This window comes from Lactuca serriola, chromosome 5 (assembly GCF_051521515.1).
Source record: "Lactuca serriola cultivar US96UC23 chromosome 5, Lser_US96UC23_V15, whole genome shotgun sequence".
Taxonomy (NCBI): Eukaryota; Viridiplantae; Streptophyta; class Magnoliopsida; order Asterales; family Asteraceae; genus Lactuca; species Lactuca serriola.
This window is the reverse complement of record NC_136412.1, coordinates 322,279,120-322,291,034: the sequence shown is the minus strand read 5'-3', so window position 1 is coordinate 322,291,034 and position 11,915 is coordinate 322,279,120. Positions and strand designations below refer to the sequence as shown.

General features: G+C 42.8%; 1 protein-coding gene across 1 annotated transcript; it reads right to left on the bottom strand.

Annotated features, from left to right (window-relative positions):
• Positions 1 to 347: 347 nt before the first annotated feature.
• On the bottom strand, positions 348 to 1,195 carry LOC145055092 (kirola-like). The gene is made up of 2 exons (XM_079003379.1): positions 936 to 1,195; positions 348 to 809 (listed from the first exon to the last, which is right to left on the bottom strand). Exons 1-2 carry the CDS (start codon positions 1,120 to 1,122, stop codon positions 538 to 540), a joined length of 459 nt encoding a protein of 152 aa, XP_078859505.1. The 5' UTR covers positions 1,123 to 1,195; the 3' UTR covers positions 348 to 537.
• Positions 1,196 to 11,915: the final 10,720 nt, after the last annotated feature.

The window sequence follows — 11,915 nt, the reverse complement described above, 5'->3', positions numbered from 1 at the left end:
ACCCACGAGGGTTTTCCCTACAACCCGTTTTTTGTAGGAAATCTGTAGGTAATGTCTTTTTCTTACAGATTTCCTACTAATTTTGTTGTAGGTAATTACTTAGTTTTCTAGTAGTGAATTCCGATCGTCCGAGGAAGAACGGGATGGGGAAGACGGTGCGATTAGTTGCAGCCTTATGGGGAAGGAAAAACCAGTAGGAAGGGTATATTGGTAATTTAGGTTTATCAAAAAGATAAATAGCTTATCTTTTAAATTTAAAAACATGAAAGATGGGTACATGCATGTTTTTTATGAAAACGCTATTAGTAAAAAACTCCATAATAACGATACACACACATTCAATTATTCATCACAATGTATTATTACATTGTTTCAAACTACTTTGTGTATACAAATTACACAAGTACTGTTCATTTGATCATTTCTATCTCTTTATTCACCTTCAAAGATGTAGTTTATTCGGACATTAATCAGGAAAACACACAGACTTCCATCCATTTCCCTCTTAATTTGATTCATTTATTAGAAGTTGCAGAGCTACTCAGTTTTGCCATGGGCATCTATATCCTTGAGCATATGGCAAAACCAGTCCATAAAAGAGGTTGGATAGGGTACACTTGTGTCAAGCTTCTCAAACTCAAGTGTCAAAGTAATCACTTGTGCATCACCTTTTTTCTCAGTATGCAGTATGACTTTCATAATCTTGAATTTATCATCCACTAGATCTCCTCCAACTACATTGAACACGATCATATGGTTTTCCTCATTCACAGCTTCGATTACTGCTTTATCAATTTTCTTCTTTCCCTCTATTTTTCATACCCAGATGCAAACACGTACAATATTGTTAGTAATTAGATATGATATAATATTTTTTTTGATGAAAAAGAATGTATGAACGAAGAAACAAAAATAGGGTTTTCCTTATTACGTACCATGACTGTAGTGCCAATGGACGAGAGATCCAACAGTCCCTCGATCACCATCAACCAGGTCACAGGCATGAATCTTGTCAGGAGATATGACAGCTATCTCGTTGGGGTTGTGCCTAAAGAGATCATGGAAGACATCTCCCTTCTTACTAATCTCTATATAACCAATTAACTTTCCGGATAAAGCCATATTTCGATTATTACAAAAACCTGAAAGTTAATTGTTTACAAGAGAGAATTGATGAGTTTGTGAAAAATATGGCCGATAGCGTTGGCCTTATATAGATAATTTTCGACCCCAGCATTTTAGTAATTTTAGTTACACTTACTATTTTGAATATACAATCTCCAAGAAAATATGATCATTCACGTGGGTTGCAACATGCAAAGTGGTTTATGAAATTTATGAATTATATATATTAAAAGAAAAAAAAGAAAACAAATTAAACTAATCTTGTGAAATCTATTTTAAAAGGAAGTATCAGAAAACATTTCAGCAGCACCTATCGGATTGGGTTTATGTATTGCTTTTGGGATTCGTATACTAACTAATACTAACTTCTGTATTAACTAAATTCACTAGGTGTTTGATGAAAGTCATTAAAGAGATCAAACGTCGTTCTTGAGGTGGAAGAACATGTTGCGATTTATGTCTGTGAAGTGTAAGTTGTTTTTATGGAAGGGTTTTTATTATCGCATAGAAAATATGCATGGTTCTTCAATTGGTAATCGAAAAGTTTACGGGGAAAAATAGTTTCAAAAAAAAAATAAAAAATAAAAAATAAAAAATAAATAAATAAATAAATAACAAAGGGTAGAAATACTAGTTCCAAATACGAATGACAAACAGAGAACAGAATTCGGAATCAAATAACAGTTACAGCAAATCAAGAAAATTGAACAACACCCATATTTGCTTAACTATCATCAATTAAGAAAATTGAAGAACGGTGTGTTCATGTGACATTCCTAAATTAGATGTGTATCATAATTTCATTTTCTGCAACTTCTTATTTCGCAATAAATACGAGAGGAGACATCTTATCTTAACGACCTATATATTAAATTTAATACTCACGCCCTTGATAATCAAATGCGTGAATCCCATTCGAATTTAATATGAAGAAAATGAAGTCTTGCATGATTGAAGCTGTTGTACCACGTGGTGAAACTTTAGGGCCCAGAAATTATGAAGCTAATTGAAGTGATTGTTTTCCATGTCAGGATCAACGTGCACATTAGTAAGTTTGTCCTGAGTCATCCGCATCCAATTGAATCTCCAATAAGGTAATCAGCAGGTTATTGTTTTCCGGGACGGAGCTAGGATTTTAGAACAAAGGGGCTTATATATATATTTAAGAAAATATATTCAAATAACATAATCGACTTTCTAAAATTGAAAGAGATAATGATAAAGAAAAAATTGGATAAATAGGAACTACATGATTTTTTCAAGAATTCAATAATTATTTTTCTTTTTTCATTTGAAAAAAATTCAATAATTATTTCTTACACATGGTTTACCCTATTATTATAAGAATTTTAAAACTAATCAACTAATCATAATATTGTCATTAATTACAAATTATATTGCTAAAAAATATTAATAATAAATAAAAAATAATGTAAATATGTATTAACTAATAAAATAATAATTACAAATTATCTTTTCTTGAAGTTTGTAAAAGAAAATGAGGTGAATGTAATTTGCAATATAGCCCCTTTGCCAATTGCCGATGATCATTTTTAACTGCGGTCAAATTGTAATTGATGTATTTATTGTTGAATATGCAAATTATAATTGTCCAACCACAATATTAAGGAATTTGGGCATGAGATTAGTTTTTATTTTGGGCTAAAAGTAATTAATAGGGTTTATAATTATAACTAATAGTATATAAGTAAAATGAAAAATGTTGGAGGGGGCAGCACACCTGGTAGTCCCTGTGCTGCCTCCGCCCCTACGTTGATTCGATCATATGTATTTTGGAAATTGATTCGGACATAACAGTTTTGCTTATATACCAATGAACTAAATTTAACAAATAGATGACAGGAGGCATGCTGAAATGCTATATACCAATGAACTAAAATTTTTATCTGCCACCTTCTTCTCAATTACTTCTCGTATCATCACACACATCAATTCTAATCCTTATAACTTTTTGGTAAGAAACAAAACACGATTTTTCTAATTTCATAATAGAAGCAAAAAAAATTAATGACAAAAGTAATCAAAACACGAACTATAAAACTTAGAAACTCAAATAAATCAAATTTATATGCAAGATTCACAAACAGAAAACATACTTGAATGTATGTTCACAACATAATCACAATACATGAAAATATGTAGATTGAGGCATGTAAATTGCAGTATCATAAGACAAAAATTTCCCTGGTATGTGTCTGTCTTGAGAATACAACAATCAATCAAAAGGAAATCTTGATTTTGGCGAAATTCTCTATATTCCCATCGTGATCTTGAATAACAAAAAGAGTGTGTGTTTTTTGTAACCCCCAAATTGTAACCCCCAAATCTGACTTTTGGTGATGTATTTATAGGATTCTTATTGGCAGTTGATCAATCCCAACCAACACACCAGTTCAAATCAAAATTAACTATCTAACAGTTAATTAACAATTAAAAGATTTAATAATGAAATAAAAGTCAAAAATTTAGAATTAATATATAAAAATTAATTAGTCAATGAGACCCCGTCAATCTTTTGACGATTAAATATGTATATTAACCCAAGTCTTTCAAGACCAATTTGACTAGCCCAATCACCAAATCCAACACAATCTCTTTAGCCCAAGTATTTAATCATATTAATAAAATACTAATAGAAGGCTTTATAAGGGAGCATGTAACGCCCCGATTCTTAGATATGGAAATAAATGAAATTTTATTTGGTTGAAAGATTTACTCGACGGGTTGGTTGCCCTACTCGTCGAGTAGCAGCGAGGTAGGACCGCACATTTAGTGGTCTACTCACCGAGTCCATAAAGGGAATCGACGAGTAGGAGCTGGCAGATGAAACCCTAAATTTTGGGGTATTTGACCCTATTTAAAGGATCATTGGCCTTCCCCAGCCTCCCCTTCACTGCTTCTTGTCCCTCTAAAGCCCTAATCGTGTGTGTGTGCTCATTTTGTGCATTCTTAAGCTTGGAGGAGGATTTTCTTGGAGAAAAGAGCTTGGAGATCAAGCATTCAGAAGCAAGAAGCTTGAAGGACCTGAAATCTATTGTATTTAGCATCTTATGGAAGGTATAAATCGTTACCCTAACCTCATTTCATTCTAGACCCCCTCTTTGGACAAATTCTAGGGTTTTTCATAGTATGATTGGAAGCTATTCTTGTTTGCAATCTCATATCTGAAGTTGTAACTTCATAACTGAGCTCCTTTGGGCTTCTTAATATATAAAGTTTCCAGCTTGTGCAAGAATGAGACTCTCCCAAGGTGCAAAGCTCCATTGGAAGCATAGATTGGTCATTTAGGGCCTTTAGAACCTTACATGTGCGTAAAGTTTGAAACTTTACGTGATAAACATGCCTTAGAAGCTTGAATCTGTAATCTGGAGCCTTGCCATGGATTAAAAAGCGCCTGCATGGATAAGGGTCTGCGAGGACTCGGCGAGTTGGACGAACAACTCGGCGAGCCCGATGAAGATGGCCATGAACTCGACTGTAATATCCGGATTCCCAGGTATATTATTTTATTCATTTATTTTGGAGTTTGTGGAGGAACTCGGCAAGTTGGTGCTTAGACTCGCCAAGTAAGGTCGCGGATTCCCATCCGGGTTCATGACTGGACTCGGCGAGTCCACGCTGTTTAATGAAACCCTAATTTCCCGGGTTTGGTACCTATCTAAAGGCCCTTGGGGCCGTTATTTGCGGCTACCAAACCCCAGAGAGAAACGTTAAAAGAGTTAGAGCGTTTGTCAGAGGAAAGGAGCCACTTCTTGATCTTTGTGGTTGATTCTTGCAAGAAGGAGGTGTCCCAGCTTAGAGGAGACCAAGGAGGTTGTACATCTGTGGATTTTGAGCAAAATACTTCATCTTTGAGGTATTATATCGCCCCTTTATCTGTTTTGTTGAAGGAATCCATAGATGTAGAGTTTCTATGATCTTTATTGGAAGAAATTATGAGAATATGGCCCCTATTCGCATTGAGACTTCAGATCTGGATCCATAGTGGTCTAAAGAACCTATCTCAGCTTGCTTTATGTTAAGCTATGGAGGTGTTGAGCTTAGGATGTTATTTTTGGGGCCAAATCACCAAGTGAAGCCTCCTAGACGTCCCATGAGTGTCAAGATTCGAGCTTTACATGTTTATCAGTCTTGGGAAGGTCATATCTATGGATCAAAGGAATAGATCTGACCTCAGGAGGTCAATTGAGTTTGCGCATGGCATGAACTCGCCGAGTCCAAAGGCAGACTCGGCGAGTAGGGTTAGGGTTTCCCGTAAATCACTTAGTGAGTAGACTTGCCGAGTTGAGGGAATAACTCAGTGAGTCAGAGAGGGATTGGAGGACTATAGATCAAGGTGGAACTCGCCGAGTTAATCTTGAGACTCGGCGAGTTGAGACGGGGTGGCCCCGCGATTCATGCCAGGTGTGACTCGTCGAGCTAGGGGATGGACTCGACGTGCCAAGTGAGACTAGAGAGTTAATGGACACGTGTAGACTCGCCGAGTCGCCCAAGTGCACTCGACGAGTTGGGTCAAAGTTTGACCGTTGACTTTTGTTGACTTTTAGGGTTTGGTCAACAATGTGGCCTTTGAGCCAAAAGAGGGGTAAAATGGTCTTTTGCCCTTCTGAGGGTGCCAAGAGAGGGTTGAGTCTAGTCCCGAGAGTTATATTTATGAGAGTATTTACTTTGTGTGATTTGGCGGAGGCTACATCGTATTTCTACCGAGTCAGAGATTTACCGAGACATCTGAGGTGAGTCTTCTTACTATACTTTACCTGTAGTGGTAAGTATGGTTATGTGACAGAGTATCTTGTATGCTATGTTTGTGATGTGTTGCACTGCATTATTTCTATGTGATTTATGTTGTGTGTATTCCAGAGTTCACAGAGTTAGTACTAGAGGGTCCAAAGTGTTAGGGCTAGTAGGCCCACAGAGTTATAGCCTCAAGTGGCTAATATGTGTTATATGTGGTATTTTGGGGAACTCACTAAGCTTTATGCTTACAGTGTTATGTGTTTCAGGTACCAGTGATGGTCGCGGGAAGGCGCCGGCATGATTCGTACACACGCATGGGATTTTATGTATTTTGATCTTGGGAAATGTTTTTGTGAAACAAAGATATGATACAATGAGATTTTGTTAATAAATGTGTTGGAAAATGCGTTTTGAAAATTCAAAAATAGTTTTAATTTTTACGGTGTTACAAGTTGGTATTAGAGCTTTGGTTTGAGCGATTTGGATGCATCTTCGGGCGTGTCTGAACTCAAACCGAGGATTTGAGGAAAAATTTATTAACAAAACAATTTTTAAAGAGTAAAAAGGAGTTTTGAGACAAACAGAGCGGAGCCGTGTGTACGATCAGCCAGCGCTCGAACGGTGATTTCCCAATATACCCTTGTAATAAGTGTTACGAGATATATTATGTTATGTTATATGATGAGCTATATTATGCATGCTAGAGTAGACTAGGTATCCTTATTAGGACTAGAGTGGCCTGATATATGATGCCTTAGTCTAGGAGTTTTGCTGCTAGGGATGCTTGAGAGTGTTTAGATAGCAACGAGGAGCTTATGAGAGATCAGCTAGTGAGTAGCATATGATTTAAGAGAGTAGAGTTCTTGGAATTTGGGACTCTAGGAGGAGGACTTGGGATGAATGCTGAGGCGGTGTGGTCGGTAGTATTGGGCCCATACTACCGAAGGCACCGGGTCAGTGTGCAACCCAAGTAAGAATCCTTAGGGTACCAGAGACCAAGTAGGATTGGGGTATCGAGTGTGTGTACACCCGAGCGAGTCTCTGATATCTTGTGTTGTATTTCAGAGAGGCATGATGGTGGGGGACGCGCCACAAACCAGGGACTAGTGGAGGGGGTGTGAGCGACGAGGAGCTCCGCCAGATGATTCATGATGAAGTGGATGCTGCCATCTGCGCTGAGATTCTAGAGATGTTCAGGTCTATCAAGACCACCCTAATAGAGATATTTGACGAGAGATACGCTGCTCTTTCTGATGCTGCTGTTGCTACGGCCACTGAAGCTGTAGGTGTGGCTAGACCGCAAGGTGGTGATGTGTTGCTGTTCCGGGAGTTCAGCAACACAAAACCACCAGAGTTTGATGGGACCCAGGACCCGATTGCAGCGATAAGATGGATTTCATACATCGAGGGGTGTTTCTTCACCTACTCATCTCCAGAGCATTTGAGAGTCCGGTTCGCGTTGAACCAGCTTTGCTTGGGAGCGAAAGACTGGTGGAAGTTTGTGATGGCGCATTACTCGCCTGCTGAGCTTGCTGTAGTGACTTGGGAGAGGTTCACTGCTATGTTCCGAGATGAGTACGTTCCCTAGGTAGAGATGGAGCGTTTGGCCCAGGAGTTTCTGACCCTCAAGCAGGGTATTGAGTCTGTCACAGTGATTACGAGGATGTTCCATGAGCGGGCAATGTTCTACCCAGAGCACGTGTCCTCCGAGCAGGCACGTATGAGACGATATCTGAGCATTTTGAGGAGGGATATACGGGAGTTCATGGCGAACTCGACGTACCAGACATTTGTTGAGATTCAGGCAAATACCTGGAAGAGGGAGATAGAGTTGGAGACCCAGGCTAGGGAGGAGACTGAGTCTTAGGGGAGGGATCGGCGACCGGCGCAATCTCAGCCGGCAGCCAAGCGGGCCAAGCCCGCTGATTCGAGATCTGGGAGTCAGAAGTGCCGCACTTTTGGCAAGTGCGGCAAGAGCCACGATGGGGTGTGCAGATCAGGGTCTTGCTACAAATGTGGCAAGGAGGGTCATATGGCCAAGGATTGCCCCAAGGGGTTTGCAATATGCTTTCACTGCAACCAAACCGGACACCGCAAGGCAGAGTGTCCACAGTTGCGAGGGATAGCCCAGGGAGCGCCTCAGGGATTTGCCCCCGCTTCTATCAGAGCTACTGAGAGCCGGCTAGTGAAGGCCGAGGTACCGAAGGCACGAGGGAGAGCCTTTCAGTTGACTGCGGAGGAGGTCCGCGCGACGCCTGATGTTGTGGCTGGTATGTATCCTTTCTTGTATTTATTTTGATGTTTGGGATATTGTGTTTATTTTATGATTATGCGTAGGTACTTTTCTTGTGAGTTCTGTACCTGCCTTGGTGTTATTTGACTCGGGTGCGAGGCGGTCTTTTGTATCTTTGGCGTTTAGTCAGTACATCAGTATTAGCCGAGAGGTGTTGAGTCGACCTATGAGAGTTTCCATAGCTGACGAGAGGACGGTGTATGCCACTGAAGTGATCTGAGGATGTGTACTCGAGATTTTCGGCGTTGAGTTTCCGATTGATTTAGTTCCTATTGCGATGGGAGATGTCTGTGTCATCGTGGGCATGGACTGGTTGAGCAAAGTTAGAGCAATCATCGACTGCAAAAGACAGCTGGTGACTATACGAGACCCCAGTGGGGGAGTTCTTACGGTGTACGGTGAGGGTACACGATTTGAGTCAGCATTTTGTTCGGCCGCTAGAGCGAGACAGAGTCTGCAACAGGGCTGTAGTGGGTTTGTGGCGTATGTGATGGATACGAGGGTTGATTCAGGGAGCCCGACGACAGTTGATGAGGTTCTGATAGTACGGGAGTTGCCGGATGATTTCCCGAAGGAGTTTCCCAACCTGCCTCTTGAGAGGCAGGTAGAGTTTCGTATCGATTTGGTTCCGGGGGCAGCACCTATCGCCAAGGCGCCCTATCGCCTTACACCTCCAGAGATGCAGGAGTTATCCTCGCAGCTTCAGGAGCTGCTGGGGAAGGGTTTTATTCGGCCGAGCAGTTCGCCGTGGGGAGCGCCTATCCTCTTTGTCAAGAAAAAGGATGGTTCACACCAGATGTGCATTGATTACCGGGAGTTGAACAAGTTGACGGTCAAGAACCGTTACCCGTTGCCGAGGATCAACGATTTGTTCGATCAGTTGCAGGGAGCATCTTGGTTCTCCAAGATTGACTTGAGACCTGGATATCATCAGATGAGGGTGCGGGATGAGGATATCCAGAAGACAGCATTCAGGACTCATTACGGGCATTACGAGTTCGTGGATATGCCTTTCAGGCTCACCAATGCACCGACGGCGTTCATGGATCTCATGAACAGAGTATGCAGGCCGATGTTGGACCGCTCGGTGATCGTGTTCATCGACGATATTTTGGTGTTTTCGAAATCCAGAGAGTAGCATGAGGAGCACTTGAGGGAGATCCTTGGAGTTCTGAGATCAGAGAGGCTTTACGCCAAATTCTCCAAGTGTGATTTCTGGTTACGGGAGGTCCAGTTCCTTGGGCACCTCGTTAACCAGAATGGGATATTGGTCGATCCGGCCAAGATCGAGGTAGTGATGAGTTGGGAGGTGCCGAGATCCCCCACCGAGATCAGGAGTTTCCTAGGGTTGGCTGGCTATTATAGGAGATTCATCAGGGATTTCTCCTAGATCGTCGTGCCACTCACCAAGTTGACCCGGAAGGGTGTTGCTTTTTCATGGGGCCCAAAGCAACAGGCCTCCTTTGAGACACTTCGCCAGAGACTATGCGAAGCCCCGATGTTAGCCCTTCCGGAGGGGATGGAGGACTTCATAGTGTATTATGACGCGTCGATATCAGGGTTGGGAGCGGTGCTTATGCAGAGGGGTCACGTGATAGCATACACATCGAGGCAGCTGAAGCCTCATGAGATGAGGTATCCCACCCACGATCTGGAGTTGGGGGCAGTGGTGTTCGCCCTTAAGATCTAGCGTCACTATTTGTATGGGGTTCGGTGTACCATATACACGGACCACAAGAACCTGAAGCATTTGATGGATCAGCCCAACCTGAATATGTGCCAGAGGAGATGGTTGGATGTGGTGAAGGATTACGATTGTGAGATCCTATACCACCCGGGAAAGGCTAACGTTGTAGCTGATGCCCTGAGTCGTAGGGCGGAGGACGCCCCGATACGGAATGTTTGTATTAGGCTGACAGTGATGACCCCAGTATTTGACGCCATTTGAGGGTCCTAGGCTGAGTTCGTGAGACCAGAGAACCGTAAGAGGGAGCGGGTTATCGGGAAAGTATCAGAGTTCGTCACCGATAGCCGAGAGCTTATGACCTTTCAGGGACGAATTTGGGTGTCGTTTGTGGGCGGGACGCGCACCATCTTGATGGAGGAGGCGCATAGATCGAAGTTTTCGATCCATCCCGGGGCCACTAAGATGTATTTGGACCTAAAGAAAGAGTATTGGTGGCCCTGTATGAAGAGGGATGTTGCATGGTTCGTTGAGAGGTGTTTGACCTGTCGTAGGGTTAAGGCCGAGCACCAGAGACCACATGGAAAGTTGCAGCCGTTGGAGGTTCCCGAGTGGAAGTGGGAACAGATTACCATGGATTTTATCACCAAATTGCTGAGGACTGCTAGGGGCATCGATGCAATTTGGGTGATTGTGGACAGGTTGACGAAGAGTGCTCATTTCCTTGCTATCAGTGAGAGCTCTTCTGCTGAGAGGTTTGCAGAGTTGTACGTGAAGGAGGTGGTATCACGGCATGGGGTGCCGATCTCGTTTGTCTCAGATCGAGATGTGCGTTTCACTTCTAGGTTCTGGAAGAAGTTTCATGAGGATTTGGGTACGAGGCTGCATTTTAGCACCGCATACCACCCACAGACCGACGGGCAGAGCGAGCGGACGATTTAGACGCTCGAGGACATGCTTCAGGCATGTGTACTGGACTTCGGAGGGAGTTGGGACACATTTTTGCCTTTGGCTGAGTTTTCCTATAAACAGACATCATTCGAGCATTGGAATGCCACCCTTTGAGCTGTTGTATAAGAGGAGGTGTCGGACTCCCATTTTATGAGGTGAGGTCGGTCAACGTGTGATGGGTAGTACAGAGATAGTACTTTAGATGACTGAGCAGATTCAGCAGGTCCGACAGAGGTTACTGACGGCTCAGAGTCGTCAGAAGAGCTACGCAGACAGGCGTTGCTCAGAGCTCAAGTTCCAAGTTGGTGACTTCGTACTCCTGAAGGTATCTCCTTGGAAAGGAGTGATCCGATTCAGGAAGAGAGGCAAGTTGGGGCCTCGGTATATTGGTCCTTTCAGGGTGACCGCCAGGGTGGGTAGGGTAGCGTACCGCTTGGAGCTACCTGCGGAGCTGAGTCAGATTCACGATACCTTCCACGTGTCTCAGTTGAGAAAGTGCATCGCCGATGAGTCGGCAGTGGTTCCATTAGAGGACATTTAGGTGGATGCAAGCCTAAACTATGTTGAGAGGCCAATCGCGATTCGGGATAGAAGGATCAAGACTTTGAGAACACAAGGAGGTTCCATTGGTTCAGGTCCAGTGGCAACATCGGAAGGGTTCCGAGATGACCTGGGAGCCGGAGTTGGAGATGCGCGAGCATCATCCAGAGTTATTTGTGGAAAGAGACTTCGAGGGCGAAGTCTGATTCTATTGGGGGAGAATTGTAACATCCGGATTCCCAGGTATATTATTTTATTCATTTATTTGGGAGTTTGTGGAGGAACTCGGCGAGTTGGTGCTTAGACTCGTCGAGTAGGGTCGCGGATTCCCATCCGAGTTCATGACTGGACTCGGCGAGTCCATGAGTGGACTCGGCGAGTCCATGAGTGGACTCGGAAAGTCCATGCTGTTTAATGAAACCCTAATTTCCCAGGTTTGGGACCTATTTAAAGGCCCTTGGGGCCGTCATTTGCGGCTACCAAACCCCAGAGAGAAACCCTAAAAGAGCTAGAGCGTTTGTGAGAGGAAAGGAGCCATTTCTTGATCTTTGTGGTTGATTCTTG